The 18,674-nt window shown below is 38.7% G+C and overlaps 1 protein-coding gene across 2 annotated transcripts in view; it reads left to right on the forward strand.

Moving 5' to 3' along the window:
- The first annotated feature begins 1,453 nt into the window (after window positions 1–1,453).
- hcn2b (hyperpolarization activated cyclic nucleotide-gated potassium channel 2b) overlaps window positions 1,454–18,674 on the forward strand; it is a 37,013-nt gene continuing 19,792 nt past the window's right edge. Inside the window, exons 1-4 of one of the 2 annotated variants that reach the window (XM_047805102.1) lie at window positions 1,454–2,481; window positions 5,408–5,831; window positions 10,690–10,851; window positions 17,858–18,076. In XM_047805102.1, the coding sequence (XP_047661058.1) occupies window positions 1,685–2,481; window positions 5,408–5,831; window positions 10,690–10,851; window positions 17,858–18,076 (1,602 nt within the window). In that variant the 5' untranslated portion in view covers window positions 1,454–1,684. The remainder of the gene's footprint in view (window positions 2,482–5,407; window positions 5,832–10,689; window positions 10,852–17,857; window positions 18,077–18,674) is intronic. The other variant, XM_027169777.2, reaches the window with a different exon arrangement.

The following is an 18,674-nucleotide window of genomic DNA, read 5'->3' on the forward strand; positions in this document are numbered from 1 at the left end:
AGCAGATGAACTCAACACTGCTTTTGCATGCAGGCTACTTACATGGCTGGATTTACTAGCCTGCAAAGACAGCCCTTTGCTTGATTTTCTTCATAATTCTTAATCTAAATAAACCAGATAGTAATTCACTGCCATCTGCTTAGCACTTAATTCTAAGACCGAGTGGGAACATCTGCACAAGCATCAAGTGGTTCAGTCAGCCAGTCATGTGGCAGTAAGTTGATGCATAACTTTCAGACACAATGCTTCAGTTAATTTTCACATGAAACCTCAGAATAAGAGCAAAATATGAACTCTCATTTCACTCTCAGAATGGAGACAAAATATGAGCGCATTTTGGTGTCAGATGGGCATTTTCATGCACGTCATTGCAGTTTCCTTCAAATGTTGCTCAAAATGAACAAAAACCAGTCGGTGTGTTACAGTTCTACAGGTAAAAACCCCTTGTTGATGAGAGGTGTCATAGGAGAATGAGCAGAGTGGCAGATGGTTAGATGAAGCCTACAGTGAGATCTGCACCAGTCAGCCAGGAACAATATAAGACAACTGTTATCGCATGACTTTTTCCAATCCGTTTTTGCTGAGCCTTTGATTTATCTAGCTGCTTGAATGCTCTGCATACTGTTGTATACTTGTGTGGGCTACAACCAAAATAAGATCTGGTGTAACGATTGTCCATCTTCCATTCAAGGACACAGTAGATGGGGGTTGACTTTATCCTCTGATGTGTATTTACACAACTCCACCTTTTGTCCCTACACTAACAAAGCATAGCAAAATGAATGCTCCAAATAAATAAAAGATTGTTTAAAATAACAGGCAAATCTTTTAACTGTGATGGGCACTGATTCTTAATTGCACCTACTAGTGCTGGTACAGTGCAGTACCAGCGGTAGCTCAGAGGCTAAGATGGACATCTGAACAGAAGGTTGTAAGTTCAGATGCTAGGGTTAAACTCTGGATAAAGGCTTCTGCTAAATGTGAATCCAATAATAATAGCATTCGAGCCACATCATTCCACCACCGTAAATTCCACAACGTTTATTTATGAAGATATTTTACTGAGCACCAGGTGGCGCTTTTGACTTAGGGATGGTTTAAGTTGCTTCTCTCTGATGAACCTAGTGAGTGTGGCTCAGCTTATTTTAGCAGGCCATCTTCTTTTAACCAAATAAATAACATTGTGAAACTAAATGATTAAAAATAAATAAATAAACGTCCTGATTGAATATTGTGATTTATATTATGTTACAGTTTATTACTATTAGATATACTGTTTTAATTAGGCTATTGTTTATTTATATACGTATCATGTAGGGTATTATTAGTAACATCACTTTGATTTAGAAATATGTTCTAGAAATTTATATAATTAATAAAACTATAATTGTTGTTGATGATAATTAGGATGATTTTTGCTGCTGTTGTTGTTAAACTAGCACCAGTTGCGCTCTCTTTCTCTCTCAATCTCTCTCTCTCAAATTTTCTCTCATAATCTAAAATAAATATATATTCAGAGGAGCATATTCAAGGCAGCGCACGCGTGCCACTGTAGCCATAGCAACGCGCCGCGCGCGCGGTCTCTCCGCCACAATTGGTGTCGTCGGGAAGAAGTAAAGCCGCGCCGCCGCGTCTCCGCCTTCACACTCTGATCTCCGCCCGGTGGAAGAGCCGTTTTACCGCCATGGACGAAGCGGAGGAGGGTGACGAGGACCGCGGACGTGAGCGGCTTCCGAGGCTCGAAAGTGGAGTCTTAGCTGACCCTTCCAGGGTCAGGTGTTTAACGCCAGGAGGGGGAGCGGCACCGAGCCAGACTTCTAACAGCGGCGGCGGACCGAACGAGCTCCGTGCGTCGCGGGAAACGGACCGCGCGCCTGTCTCTCTGTGCCAGGGCGACGCGTGCGGCTTCGGCTTTGGATTCAGTTTCACGAGCAACGACGACGACACGAGGACCTCAGCCACTAGTGTTGATGTGGAGCAAGAAGACGGATGCGAGGAAGAGGAGGAGGAGGTGGAGGAGGAGGACGTCGGCATGAGACGCGCCGTGAACGGAGATTGCAGGAGAGACACGAGCTCGCCTTCACTCCTCTCCAAACACGAGAAGCAGACAGGTGGCTCGGTCACACCCGAGGAGAGAAGAGTGGGTAGCGCATGTCCTTCTGCCACCATGGACGGCTCGATAACGCCCGTCGGCTCTGGAGCTGCTGAGATGGAGAAGAAGGACTCACGGGTGGCGTTTTCGAGCTCGAATCCCGCGCCGACCGCAGCTCTATCCAAGACTGAGGACGGGCAGATGACCACGGAGGACGGAGAAATCAGGGACAGTCAGACCTACATGCAACGGCAGTTCAGCTCTATGTTACAACCCGGAGTGAATAAATTCTCCCTGCGCATGTTCGGCAGCCAGAAGGCGGTGGAGAAAGAGCAAGAGAGGGTCAAATCTGCTGGGAACTGGATCATCCACCCGTACAGTGATTTCAGGTATTTTCAGTGTCAACATGATGTCTGCATGCATTTATATTTACTAAGAAATATATAGATTACTTGGTTATGCGCCTCTGTTTACTGCAACATAACTTTAAAAGTAGTTTTTTTTTTTTTTGCAAATACCTTCTTTGGAAATTCACTATCGTGGCAAAAACTATGCGTTTGTTTACATGAGTTAAACTTTTTTAATCCGACCCACAACCATAATTGCGCTAGATGCAAGTATGAACAAGATGCACCACACAAAATCATTGATGATCGCAAGCGGTAAAAGTTGTGCCTGTATGCATGAATACATCCCTGCCCTGTTTTTGTGTCTTGTGAATATATCAGTGTGTTTCTGATTCGATGTCTTGGCGCATCTCTCATTGCAAAAAATCCTGGTGCTTGGGTTATTCATTTCTCCTTTGGATATGTGGTAACGCGAGCTTTGGAGGGAGTCACGTTTAAGTTAGACGTACGCGTGGCATTTTAGTTTTCCTCTTTTTTTTTTTTTTTTTTAGTTTTCTTTTTTTTTTTAATAACAGTATTGTCTGAAATTCAAATGCCAATATATATACTATTAACATAATCTCAATACTTTAATATCCTACAAGAAAATATCACCTGTTTCTACATTTAGGCTGAAATGGTATATATATATATATATATATATATATATATATATATATATATATATATATATATATATATATATATACCATTTCAGCCTAAATGTAGAAACAGGTGATATTTTCTTGTAGGATATATATATATATATATATATATATATATATATATATATATATATATATATATATATATATATATATATATATACACCATTTCAGCCTAAATGTAGAAACAGGTGATATTTTCTTGTAGGATATTAAAGTATTGAGATTGTATATATATATATATATATATATATATATATATATATATATATATATATATATATATATATATATATATATACACCATTTCAGCCTAAATGTAGAAACAGGTGATATTTTATATATATGTGTGTGTGTGTGTGACAGCGAAGATTTCGACAGGGATGGGCTAGTGGTATTCACTGGCATACTAAACAGTCTCTGAAAATAGTACGCCACCTACGGTAACTATGGAAACCTGGGATGGTGGTGTATTTTGACATAGTATTTAACGTGCGGTTTGGGACGCAGCCCATGTCTGATTTAGTAAGTGATCGTTAATTAAAGTATGATTACGGTGCGTGTAAAGGGACTATTTCAGAACCAAGGACAGCGCCTTCACCGCCATCGCTCATCAATATGAAATAAATTCCTATTTAGAAAGGATGGTCCTGTGTTGGTGTCCACATCGCCTCACCTTTACTGTACATGTCCTTGTGACGACCTTGGTCAGGAAGAAGATTTATAGAGACCATATGTGAGATATATGAAGGCAATATAACATTAAAATTGACACAATAAATAAAATAAAACATGACACGTTACACATCTAACTCAACATGCATATGCTCATTTGTTCCATTTGGTGATTAATGTGTTACATATTTCAAACTGAATGTGCTTTCCCAGAATATTTCAAAATACTAAAACCCTGATTGTGAAACTTTGATGTTAATTGTTTACAGTGTAATAATCTAAATTTCAGCAATACTTTAATAATGTTTTTATTTAAATAGCAGTTATTACAAGTTAAAATTTTTAAAGATTAATTCAACACCAAGCTGAAACAATGTTCAGCTCCTTTTCTTCAACCCCCTTACATTCTTCTTAAAGCATTGTAGTAATTACAATCAGTCTTACCTTTTGCATTATTTAGCGATTCAAGTGAAAATTCACAGAAAACCTGTAAAACACAGAACAAGTGTAAAACTTTATGAGGTCCGAAGTCTTTACTGGAGTAAAAGCAATTCATAAGGCATACATACAGTGAATGTGGTTGGTTAGGAGGAAGGAGAAGGCTGCACAGCGTTTTCATTCTGTAAAATCACAAACCGCTCCTTTGGAGATCGGCCTGCATCACCTTCAGAAAACCAATTCCCACTTGGATCATGCGAAAGCTGAGATTTACACAAACAAGATACAACATACATACAGGATGATCGGCAGCACACAATAAAGCTATTAGGGATTGATTGGAGGAGTTATATGAACGTTTTATCCTCATGACATTGGCATTGCAAAGACAAATTTTGCAGCAATCAATAACAATGAATTTAATGTGCTGTTCTAAGCCTGCTCTCTGATTGTATGAAAAGAACTAAACAGTTTATGGGCTTTATTGGTTTGTCCCAGTTTTATGAGCTATTTAGAGAGTGTAAAGCTTATTCCCCTTATGTGCACATTAGGTGAGATATTTAATATGTTAAAAAAAAGTGATTGTTAATATTTCATTGCAAATCATTTAAATGCAAAGTATGCTATCATTACGGCACTAGGTGTACGACTTCTGGAAACAGTGTCTCTCTGTATGTGTTCTTTACATCCATTCAACTCACATTTTTTTTTATAACATTTCATGTGCAGAATAATTGCCACAGCATGAAGTGCATGGATGCAGTGCATGAGTAAAAAGGATATATTTAAGAAGTGATAAGGTCTGTATCCTGCGAGTCAGTCTGCTCCTTCCTGGTATGCTGTTATAAATAAACCTGTAATTTGAGTCACTCATTGATTCGTCATTTCAGTGAGTCTGCTCAATGAGCTTCAACTTTCAGCTTCAGCGTTTTGACATTGGAATCATTTTGTTATAATTTGTTTACACATTTTGTTTTTGCTGTTTCTACTCTTTGGTACATCTGAAGATCATGAGTGCAAAAGGCGATGCTATTCCAAACACAACCGGTTTTCAGCTATGTACTTGACTTCTTCCTGCAATTTTCAAGTAATTATAAAACCACCCGTCTCAGTTCCACACAGACCCGTGTTTCTCTCTTTGTCCTCTGTAGGTTCTACTGGGACTTCACAATGCTGATGTTTATGGTGGGCAACCTAATCATTATTCCAGTTGGCATCACCTTTTTCAAAGAAGAGACCACCACCCCCTGGATTATCTTCAACGTGGTCTCAGACACTTTCTTCCTCATGGACCTGGTGCTCAACTTCCGCACGGGCATTGTCTTTGAGGAAAACACAGAGATCATCCTGGACCCTAAAAAGATCAAGCAAAAGTACTTGAGGACTTGGTTTGTAGTGGACTTCATCTCATCTATCCCTGTGGATTATATTTTTCTCATTGTGGAGAAAGGCATGGACTCTGAGGTTTACAAGACAGCGAGGGCACTGCGGATTGTGCGCTTCACCAAAATCCTTAGTCTGTTGCGGCTTCTGAGACTTTCTAGACTTATCCGTTACATCCATCAGTGGGAGGAGGTAAGAGAAATTCTGAGAAAACTGGAAGTGTCTAAAGCAGTGAGAAGATTTTCACAGTTCATTTGTAAATGCAGTTCATATCAGTTTAATCTTTAACATGGGTTACTATCTGGATAATTTTGCATGTCCTTTACATGTCTGTGTAGGTTTCTCGGGTTAATCTCACCACCTCTTTCCCCCCAAAAACAAGCCAGTAGGTGTATTGGCTACTTTAAACTTCCCCAATGTGTGAATGGACTAGTATTTCATCCAGGATGTATTCCTACCTTATACCCAGTGATAAACCCTGACTAAGATAAAACGTTTACTGAAATGAAAATGTCATGAGCAGGTAGACACACATTTGGAACATTTGGAAGTCCCAGATGATGTTTAGTCAGTGCATGAATTTGAAATGTGTAGATAATGAGGCAAACCATTTTGTAGTAGTAGTAGGTATTTTGCACTGTTCCTAATTGCTATAATTTATTTGCTTTTTGAGTTTTAGAAAATTATTACTTAAATTCATTAATTAAGAACTAATAAAACTACAAGCAAATGACATTTTTATCAGTCCTTTCAGTAGGACATTCCCTTAAAAATGTATGAAAAATATCAAATGAAGATACATAGTCAGTACAATGACTGAGAGGTTCACATGGTTCACTCTTTCAGACAAAAAAAAACTGAAGTGTCGTGAGTGTATTACCCATAATGTTGTGCAAGTATGACATGGTGGTGAGCAGCAGGATTATTGAGTATCTCCATGCTCTCTGTGAGGCCCAGCTGAGTGTGGTGATTTATATAAAGTATTATCACACACTAACTACTTCTTAGACAGCAAGCTATTTAATCTACTGCTTCATGCAAACAAACTATAAATGTCCTCCTCTTTTTTAGTAACTCTTTGTACACTCTGTAGGATTAAAAAATAATCTGGGACTAGCATTTAGGGAAGGGTGTTTGTTTGCCTTGTTTGCTTCTCTTCAACTAGCCAGAGCTAATCGAGTGGGTCTGTGGGTGAAGATGATCAGTAAGCAGGATAGAAGTCACTTTAGTTTATGTGTTTTCATAATCCCTGCCAGAGTTTAGGTTTGGAGAAATGAATACAAAATCAAGCAAACTCTTGCAATCTTTTAAAATTAGAACAGATTTACCGCAGGTTTGGGTTTGCCGAGTGTGTGACATCAGTACAATGTGCATACACCTAAAGCCCACTTTGAGTCACATCCTTCCAACATCCATCCATCCATCCATCCATCCATCCATCCATCCATCCATCCATCCATCCATCCATCCATCCATCCATCCATCCATCCATCCATCCATCCATCCATTTTCTGCCGCTTATCCGGGACCGGCTTGCGGGGGCAGCAGTCTAAGCAGGGATGCCCAGACTTCCCTGTCCCCAGACACTTCCTCCAGCTCTTCCGGGGGAATACAGAGGCGTTCCCAGGCCAGCCAAAAGACATAGTCCCTCCAGCGTGTCCTAGGTCTTCCCCGGGGCCTCCTCCCGGTTGGACATGCCCGGAACACCTCCTCAGGAAGGAGTCCAGGAGGCATCCGAAACAGATGCCCGAGCCACCTCAGCTGATTCCTCTCGATGTGGAGGAGCAGCGGCTCTACTCTGAGCTCCTCACCCTATCTCTAAGGGAGCACCCAGCCACCCCACGGAGGAAACTCATTTCGGCACCTTCCAACATAAATACAGATATTTAAAAGTTTTGAAGAATTCTTTGCTTGCATTTTCACCAAGTTTTGTGTTTGCATCACAAAAAAATCAACAAAATCATCATAGAGGATCTGAATTGGAGAAAAGCAGGGCATTGATGTAAACTATTGAGTAATGCTAATTTGTAAAGTGGGTTAAGATTACAAAACATAAAGCTTTTTTAAAAAAAAAAAAAAACGTACTTATCATAAACCCGAACCAAAGAGAAGTTTGTTCTTTCTTTTCGAAGTTTATTATTAGACTCACCATAAATGCAATTTCTGATAGTATGTACTGAATATTTGGACTGTAATTAATTAATTTCGCAATGACAAACACAGTATTAATGTAGCTCTCCAGCTGTGTTCAGCTTCCCTGTGAGCAACTGTGCACTGAAAGGTGAGTTGCTCAACTTTATGTTAAAAAAAACCCCAGAAGGCTTTAGCCCTTATGTATTAGTATCTAAAAACACACCTTTATTTTGGGTATTAAACTTGCCTGAAATGTCCTGCATATTCAATCCTACTTATTAGCATTAATTTTGATTCAAGCTAGGTATATTCTTGTTAAAACCCTGTCCTTATTTTTCTAGCTTGCATCACCCAAGAGCTGGTCCAGTTTCTTATGAATGCACTAAAGCAGTTAGGATTCCTCCATTTCACAAGTCTGCTTCTATGCCATGCCTAAAAACTCAAGACTGAAGTATTAGGCATACTTTCCATATATTTAGATACAGAAAATTAGAACCAAATTAAGTTCACTTCTCTACTGTCCTCTCTGGGACAGAGAGCATCCTGCTGTTTCTGTCCTTGAGCTGCTCGTTTTTAGGCTACGCCACATAAGTATTGTTCATCTATTTCACAGAAACATCCAACGAGGGTGACCGCAGTGAACAAAATGGCCGAACGGCACATTGCTCTTCCTTTATCTATTAACTAAATCCAAATCTGTCAATCATCCAAGTGCTAACTGCATGAGAGTAAAGAAAGGCATTTGTCTCATTCATGAGCCCTTACTGTACCTCCTGCCACTGCAGAAAGTTTTACAGAGCTGCTGTGGTGGAAAATTCAGTCTTTTGTACCCTATTTGCTTTACATATCAAGAGAAACCATAGTGCTAGTCTCAAATGAGCAAGAAAGGTCATGTGCTAATGCCCTCAGGGCTTTTTTGATAGGCATGTCCCCTTTAGAAGCAGACAATCATTTTGCTTGCAGTTACAAAAGTAATGTTTAATAAGCTCTGAAATGGGAGGTGCTTTAGGAATAAATGCATAGTAAAATGCACATCTTTGGTTAACCGACTATGTCTGACTATTTTCTGTTATTAATAGTTAGGATTGGGATCATTTTAAATAGATATGTGTTTTTTGTGTGACGATGCAGAATGACCAAACTTATTGGAAAGGTCTAGGAACCTAATAGCTTTCTGTATAATCGGTCAGTGGGTTTTGCTTGAAATCTGTAGACCTGTTATACCTTTAACCCAAAAACATCTGGTATATAAAGGCACATGGTTATACCTTTAACCATCAAAACCTATAAAAGCTAAAGAAATAAAATACAACAGAAATGAACAAAATAGTTTTTTCCCATGATGACCGTTCAGCCAGAAAGTGCGCAATTATCATTTGTAGCTCTCTGCAGCTGCAGTAACGTAAATTGCCCTGCCACTTATTTTCTATTTTGTTAAACACCCTCTGTGGAGAGGATTTTTGATCAGTAATTGCATTCAACAGTCTGCACTTCTATAATATCTGATGTGACGTGACGTGACATACGGCTAAGTATGGTGACCCATACTCATAATTCGTTCTCTGCATTTAACCCATCCAAAGTGTACACAGTGAACACACACACACCGTGAACACACACCCGGAGCAGTGGGCAGCCATTTATGTTGCGGTGCCCGGGAAGCAGTTGGGGGGTTCGGTGCCTTGCTCTGTCGTGGCATTGCCGGCCCGAGACTCGAACCCACAACCTTAGGGTTAGGAGTCAAACTCTCTAACCATTAGGCCACAACTTCCCCCTGGAGTATTGTAAGCTCAGGTAGGTAATCAGGCTTTATGGGTCAATTGAATTAAGACAAAACCTTCATTTGTCATATATAATTGATATCACAGTTTAATTATTTAATATCTATATCCTGGGATTTTAGGTGTTTGTGGTTATGATACAACACTCCTGGAGCAGAGCGGGTTAAGGGCCTTGCTTAAGGGCCCAATAGTGGCAGCTTGGTAGTGCTGGGCCTTAAGCCCCTGACCAGTAACCCAGAGCCGTCACCACTGAGACACTGCTGCTGTATATATTGAATAATTAGTTAGCCTCAAAGATTGAATACATGTTTACAAAAACATCTTAAAGCACCAAAGATGATTGTAGTAAATATTAGACAATAATACAGTTATGTAAAGGATCTGATTGTGCTGACTCAGTCTTAAGTGTTTTTCTAATTCCAGTGGCAGCCTGTCATGAGCATTCATTTCTAACTTAATTATGTACCCCACCTGGTACCCTGGCCTCTCTCTACTCCGCTTTGTTTAAGACTTCTCTCTACTCGGCTTTTTTCCCTTGTTGGCTCACTATTGGGCTGTCAGAGATTTCCTTTCAGTCCAGAGGACAGTGATTGTGATCTGCAGGTGCTATCTTTGACACCGAGCTGTTATAGATGTTCATGGTCAATGTTTCTATGGCTCATTAATCCCGAGAATGGTTTCTGTGGCTGTTCAGGAGGCCAGAAGGGATTTATCAGAGTTATCAGACTGATTAGGCCTTTAGGAAGCTCTGAAGAAATGCTGTTAATGATGGAATGTATACGTGCTGTAGGGGAATGCCTTTATGAATACAGAAAATCACTGTGTTACTTTGCTGCTGTAATTGTGAGAACATTCAAAACTTAAGTCAGGTTATTAGCTGATGTTATAAAGAGAGTTTGCTTAACAAGGCTCCTCATTAGTGTGACTCAATCTTTAAACTCACACAAGACAAAATCACGGGTTTGACCCAGAGATAGTAGGCTTACTAGTATCTATCTATCTATCTATCTATCTATCTATCTATCTATCTATCTATCTATCTATCTATCTATCTATCTATCTATCTATCTATCTATCTATCTATCTATCTATCTGCAAATGAATTTCTCTCTGCGCTCTCACAATATCCCCATCAGATCTTTCACATGACCTATGACCTTGCGAGTGCCGTCATGAGGATCATCAACCTGATTGGGATGATGCTGCTGCTGTGTCACTGGGACGGATGCCTGCAGTTTCTGGTGCCCATGCTGCAGGATTTTCCATCTGACTGCTGGGTTTCCCTCAACAAGATGGTGGTATGTTTGGATCCTAAATCAATTTCTCTCATGTCTGAATAATTGATATTGTTTTTATTTGCTTGGATGAGTTGATGTGGGAATAAGGTTTTAATAATGTACCATGCAAGGTTTCCCATCATGGCTACAAAAGCACTTGCACTTAAAATTATGTGAGAAACATTTAAATTCACACTTACTGTCATTATACCAGCACAGTTTGCATGTTGTGTCATTTGTATTTTGACAACACGGTATACATTTAGATTCTAGGTTTAGTTTCACAACATTTTTTTTGAATAAATGAATTATAGAGTATCAGATGTATCAGTCACACAGACTAAAAAAATATAAGCCCAAGTCAGCGGATTAGTGGATTCCTGCCATCACCATCATCCTCTTCTACTGCAGGACATACACCCAAAATGCTGGTATGTGTCAGGCCTATCAATATAATTGTACAATATAAAAGTATTACTGACATGCTGCATAAAGCTTTAAGATCAAATAATCTCATGTGGGTGCCAAAAACCCTTGTACTGATGTCCTTCTTCTATTCTTTGAAAAACAGGGAGGCTTATCAAGCTATCAAGGTTCTCAGAGGGCAAACACTAACATGTGCTTCTTCCAAGACAAATCATTAGGCTGATGCTGTACTTGGGAACCTAGAAAATAATATTTTGAGACATTTTTAGAGCTAGTGCAATATGGAGTGTTTATCATTGTTACCCAATAGCAGCACTTCAGTTCAGACGTTGATATGTCTGAATGAGCGATGGAGTTCCGCTATAATTCTGTTGATGGTTCATTATTCAGCTTTTCTTTAGTTGTATTGGAAAGGACATGCACTTCTGTCTGAGTTGAATTACAGGCACTCAAGGATGGTTTATGATTCCTCTCCACACCCACACTTAGATTAGTCACTATCTTCTGACAGATGAAAATAAGTTGAAACTCAGTCAGAGAAAACTCAAAGTACAACTAACCTCAAAGCTGCTGTCACATTGTGAGACGCTGTGTGTGTTAAAGTTTCCTTGTGTATTCTGCTTGTTATGCTTGTGCACTGAAATTCAGAACAGCTGCTGATGCCCACCTGCTGATCTGGGGACACTGGAGGAGAATTTTATTTGGCATAAAAAAAAATCCTGTAATTTCCATAATAATAGGGAAAACATGTCAATCCATCTTTCTGTCACTCAGTAAAAAAAAAATCATTTCAGAGATTTGTCAACTGGTGGGCCATAATCTGGATGCATTTCAGCAGACTGAACCCAGAAAATACTATAGCAGAACTGATCAATGTGTGAAGAAATATAATGTAGATGTAGTTTAATAATTCTAATTTTCTAAATATAAACCATTTTGGCTTCTGCAGCAGATCCCCTGTTGACACTGCTGACCTTCATGGATTTTCTGTCTCCTTTTTAACCTCTGTGGACTGATTAGTGAAGCATCAATATGTTTTTTTAAACAAACAAACAAACAAATAAATACAAACAAACAAACAAACAAACAAACAAACAAACAAATAAATAAATAGAAACAAGTGAATCCATATACCACATAACACACTTAGGAAAATGCTATCTTCTCTCTGTCATATCAGTTTTACGAAGAGTTGACTTGCATCCATTCATGAAGAATCCATGGAAAGTTTGTTATAACTTCTAATTAAAATGAATGTTTAAGTAACTGTCACTAACTATATGGATTGAATTTTTAACTAGCAGGATAATAGAGATCTAACTGACTTGTTGCTTCAGTGGATTTGTTGCCTTAATTATAGTGCAATAATGTCAGCAGTAGATAAACAATGAGTTCTTTTAATACAGTCTAATCTAGTACTTTTGCTATAATGCTATGCATATTGCTATACATTGTAAAACTGTAAAATTCTTAATAGAAATTCTATAAAAGTGTGAAATGAATATTTGACTAAATGTCAAATTTCTAAGCATTGTTCCTTGGTCTTTAAATTCTTTTTGTAACAAAACCTTCACCAAATGTACTGCTTTCATTTGTTTTATAATACAGCCATGTTAGTCTTTGGCAGCACTTCAATCAGCTAGCAATCAGCAACAGCAGCTCTGTGGAAGAGAACTGCTTCAAACAAATGACTCAGTGTCGAATGATCTCTCTGATGAATCAGTGCCACTCCACCATTTCTTACTTCAAGTCCCTGGATGTTCTTAGGTTCTTTAAGTTACAGGATTGCACGTGTTTGTTCACATTAACATACGAGATTGCTATTGCCCTAAAAATGACAAGGGGCTGAGTGGTGTTCTGGTTTAATTGTGTTAATAGGTGACCTGCAAAAAAGTACAGTACAGATGTAGATGTAGAATCTATGTATGTATATTTTGTATGCGCTAACTCATTACAAAATAAAGATTATTTAGTGTCTATATTATTTTTATCATGCTTATTGGGTTCAACCTTGAATTATGACTCATACACCATCTGAAAGCCTTTATAAATTTAACTGACCAATTGTTCATAAATCTTGGACATTCTGATTAATCTGAATGATCTGAATCAGGCCAAATTGGATGGACTAATTCAAAGTATCATCTTTAAAAAGTGATTTTTCTGAAAGAATGGCTCGATGTTTGAAACAATGGTGAAATGCCAGCCTTGATTTGTAAGTGGCTCTTAGTCATGTTTACTGAAAGCAAAGTATCAGACTCCAAGTAATAAAATCTGGCTTGTGAAAGAACATGTCTAAAACTATTACTCCCAAGTTTACACCCAAGCATCTCCCACCTACTGTCCTTGGCAGGTAAATATAAAAGTAGACAAAAATTACAATATTCACCTTAAAATCACAAATGATCATTTTTATATTTGGCATTTTGTTCCCTCTACTGAGCAATGACGCATATTACACACTCAACACACACAGTACGCACAGTTGTGCAGACAGACATAAAGATCGAATACAAGTGGTTTTGCTCATTAAATGTTTGAATACATGAAAACACATAATGTAAATGTAAATAATTCTGACATTAACCAAATTGGACAGAGGTCATAACTGTACTAGTAAGCTAATCATATTAGAATTTCATTTAATCTGAAATAAATAATATCCAGATGGTTCGGATATAATTCCTGCAGGACCTTATTTCCAGCCAGACAGGTCAATGCAAGCATTTCATCCTCTTTGATCCATCTGTACTGTGTGATCTGTGACCCGGCTTTCTATAATCCCTGCTCAGAATCCACGATAAAGCATCTAGTATCAGAAAGAGCCATGTGTCTCTAATATATGATGTCATATTGATTGAATGCTCTGCAGACATGAGTACAATCTAACATGTTCCATGAAAGAAACGCCATTCTGTAAAGTGTATCGGTGAAGATTTGAACAGCAGATTTTAAGTCTTGCTTCAGCTAAGGTGCAGCCAGTCTCTGGAACTGTATAGAAGCGATGAACAACATTTTTTTTTTTAGATATTCCCTCTAATTTGATGATGGTGAAAGAGTTTAAAAAGTAATTTTTGTTAGGTTGAGACATGGTGACTGAAGGCCATCGCTTATTATCACATTATTTTTATCACATCACATTTATTCAGAGTTAGTGGAGTCAGAGATCCTCTCAGGATCAAAATGTTTCATCATAGGATAAAGGGGATCAGCCAGAAGAACTATGTATGTTAGGGGAATACAAATAATTATTCAAAATGAACAAATAATGTACTCTATATAGATACAAATAAAGATTTGAATAGAAGTTGAATGGAATGAATGGTTCACAGAGCTTCTGGTTGAGACTGGAAATGTGTATCAGGTCTGAGAATCTATGTGTGTGGGAGGTGTTTACATTCATACGGATGAAGGAGCGTGTAAGAAGTCGGATATCAAGCTTGTGGAGCAAAAAAAAAAGGCCACAATCGTTAACATGAACATAGAGTTTTCATTCATTCATCCTTATTAAACACCTTGATTTGGTTTCAGTGGATTAAATTAGTTTAAACTTTCTTATGGTTTAGGCAACCCCCAATTTAAATTCAGGCTTTTATACAATAAGGATAAAGAGATGAATATGTGAAGCACTAAACTGATACAATAATGGCACCACATTACACTCCTAATGTACAGTACCGTTTTCTGACAACGTAGCAGTTCATCATTTGGTCCCTTTCAAAAGCAGCTGCTTGCTCAGCTCCAGAACTCACAATCCAGTAAGCAAAAAACTAAAATCACCACAGAAGAGCCCTCATGCATTACATCTAATTAGGCCCCTTTATTTATTCAATTACCATGCAGTGCCTTGCTGAGCCACCACAACATGAGAGACACATGGACAGTACTTGTTTTGTTCGTTCTTTCAGTCTCATGAATAGACTTTCAACACTTTTACTATACGATGTAACAAACTTTGATGATGTAACAGCTACATCAGTAATAGTGGAGGATACACTAGCCATTCAAATAACAGCTTAGATTTTTGACATGCTTTGAATATCAGCTCATATTCCACTGGCCAGAATTTCTGCTAATGCTTCATTTAGCCTGAAGCTAAGTTTGTACATCCTGCTAACTCTTCCAGGAAGCATCCAGTTTAAACCACTTATTCCGTGTTAGAAGAAAATGGTAGTAGATGAAAACATGGGACACGTTTCAAATACAAAATAGGTAATTAAAAAAATGGGGGGAAAAGGTGAATGTCTTTAAGGGAAAGGAGCGCACTCATGTAAGCTGACAAAACGCAGGCATTAGCATGTTATTGTCCCTGCGCTTCCCTGAGGCTTTTTTTTTTAGCTGTTTACAGAAGAACAACACTGTGCACTGTGGCCTTGTGGCAAACTGATCGATGTCTCCTGCATGACTTCGTGAAACAGTATCAATATAATTGATCTGGTGTAGGGACGAAGTGAATGGATCTTAACTGTGAGATCAGTTACAGAATGTGAACAAACAAACGAGGCTTCACGTAAATTAGTTCAGGTTTGTTTGCACATGGCCGGTGAACCTCACAGACACTTCACTGTCCAGGCAGTATTTAGATTCGGATGTTCTGTTTATTCTTGGATCCCCAGGAAAACACACACACACACACACACACACACACACACACACACACACACACACACACACACACACACAAGCACACACACACACACACACACACACACACACACACACACACACACACACACACACACACACACACACACACACACACACACACACACACACACAAGCACACACACACACACACACACACACACACACACACACACACACACACACACACACACACACACACACACACCATGTTCTCTGGAAAGATTGCAGGGAGTTTTGAATTGGTTTGGTTTCACACTGAATAATTAAAAGAGCAAATTAATCAAACAAACAAAAAAATGGAAAACGTGAAGAAAACGTCACCAAGTGAATGTACAAATCTGATATATCATCTGAGCATTGTGAACATGGAGTTGGTGCTAAATATGTGATTAAACAATTATAAAACAACTGGTTTAAAATGTTTGTGTATTGCATCAAGGTTTTTTTTCCATCTCTCAAAATATATCTTGAACACATCATATTTCTTCAGTGCTACACCTCTGTCATTCAGCCCAGTTTGTGGCTGAGTATATCAGCTACAATTTTCAGTTGAATGCTGCACACTGCCTATAATATATACTATGTATGATTCAACTCTTTCAGTGTCAATTCAATCACTTTGCAGGTTCGATTACAAGCAGAACAAAGCTATGCTGACAAGTTGTTTTTGTCTGTAGCCAAAAGCGTGATTGCTGGGTTTCATCTGGCTTAGGAACCAAACCACACAGGAAAACATGATTAGATACAAAACACCTAAATGATTCATTTGTGAAAACGCTTTCCATCGGGCAGCCATCTAGATTATGCGGCCAGGATTGGAGAGTCTGTCTCGAATGATTGTCTTTGCATTACTGGACCTCATAAGTGGACTCTCTGCATTCAGTGGAGGGTGGATATGCTCCTTCTATTAGAGCTTGAATGAGTGAAATTCTGTACTGTTCAGCATTTTTAGAGCGGTAAAAGGATCATAGCTATTTGTAGGCTACTTAACAAGAGGATGGAGTAGTGATCAAGCGGTTGTTTTAGATAAAAGTGCAAACTTTAGATCCAGATTTCAGGAGTCACATTATTTGAGGAAAATAACATTGTCACAGCTTTTCTATAGTATGAGGACAAAATGGCTTAAAAATAGACATTATTTTACATTTAAATGTCACGAATAGATCATCATAACTAAATAAACTGTTATTGAATTCAACTGCAGCATGCCATATTTATTAATGCTACACCACTACTAATGAGTTTAACTCAGTTATGATGTCCTATTGTCCTATGATTTTGTATTAGCTCATATAAAATGTGTTCATCCTGCCTGTATACCATACACATGAAAGTTACAGGCATTCATCCTTAAATATAACTAGCGCAAGATTTTTTATTAAAAGAAATTGAGGTGGTCAACTTGATTTCATGATTTTTCCAGGGTCTTTGAAGGCTCTTATTTGTAAAGGCTCTAAGCAGAACCCAGCAATCACCCAAAGACCATTTTTCTGAAGTTTGAATATCTCAGCCTTTTTTTCCATCGTTCTTCAGCATTCCCAGCTCAGACTTTCTCCTCATTTAAAGACATTTCCACTCTCTTTATAGTGTTCTCCTGCCACTAGCCAACCTGCTACCTCATTCAAACTAAATGCAAATGCAGAATTTTGTAGAATCCATTATGTCAGATCTAGAGAAGATACAGCTGGGTAATGGAGACCATAACAGATTCATGAAGCAATACGTCTCATGCAGATAAAAGAGTAAGAGCACTTGAGAGAGGTGCAGGCCAGGGCATAAGACTGGTTACAAAGACAAATAGTGCTGGTTGTCTTTTTAAGGCTAAAAAGGAGAACATAGATCAGATCCACAGAGGCCGATTTATAGCAAACAAGCTGCACAGAGATGGATAAGTTAGATAAATGTCTAATGGGACCACTTTAATAACCACTTTATTTATTTGTTCTCTGTGCAGAATGACTCATGGAGCGAGCTGTACTCCTTTGCTCTGTTCAAGGCCATGAGCCATATGCTGTGTATTGGCTATGGACGCCAGGCCCCAGAGAGCATGTCTGATATCTGGCTCACCATGCTGAGCATGATTGTGGGAGCCACCTGTTACGCCATGTTCATCGGCCATGCCACTGCTCTCATCCAGTCACTGGACTCATCACGCCGCCAGTACCAGGAAAAGGTACGTAACCGCCTTCCTTGCACAACACACAGCTGCAGGCGACTGTTTTATGTGTCATCTATTGTTTGATCTTGGCAGATCAAAATCAGCAGTTATTGCCTGTTTAGTGAGATCGGGTGTGCTCCAATTGACCACTGATGCAATACAGGACTCTGGGTATCTCGATCTGGCATCCCTGCTGTCTGATCCACCCACCGAAATAACTGGTAGCTCTTTGATTCTCATAGTGGCATCTGGTGGTTTGTTTACTGCAGTGTCCCTGCTTTGCAGCTCATCTCCTCATGTCACCATCCATTTGGCATCCTATCAGATCTCAGTGTGGTTTGTTTTGATCCTCCACTTTTCCAAACCTGGAATTTTTTTCCTCTCTCCTCTTTTAATAAACAGAGAATTGATGTTTTCTGTATCACATCGTGACCTAAAAGAGAAACACATAAACACACACCATTTCCGAGTGAGTCGAAGAAATAATATAAAAGGAGTGTTTGGATATTTATGGAAAGTTCTTCTGGTCAGAACTGAATTTCTATCAAAGACAATGACAGTGATGAAGACAATATATAAAACAGACACTAGGTTCTTCTATTGCTTTACTACC

Source organism: Tachysurus fulvidraco, chromosome 2 (assembly GCF_022655615.1).
Source record: "Tachysurus fulvidraco isolate hzauxx_2018 chromosome 2, HZAU_PFXX_2.0, whole genome shotgun sequence".
NCBI classification, from domain to species: Eukaryota; Metazoa; Chordata; class Actinopteri; order Siluriformes; family Bagridae; genus Tachysurus; species Tachysurus fulvidraco.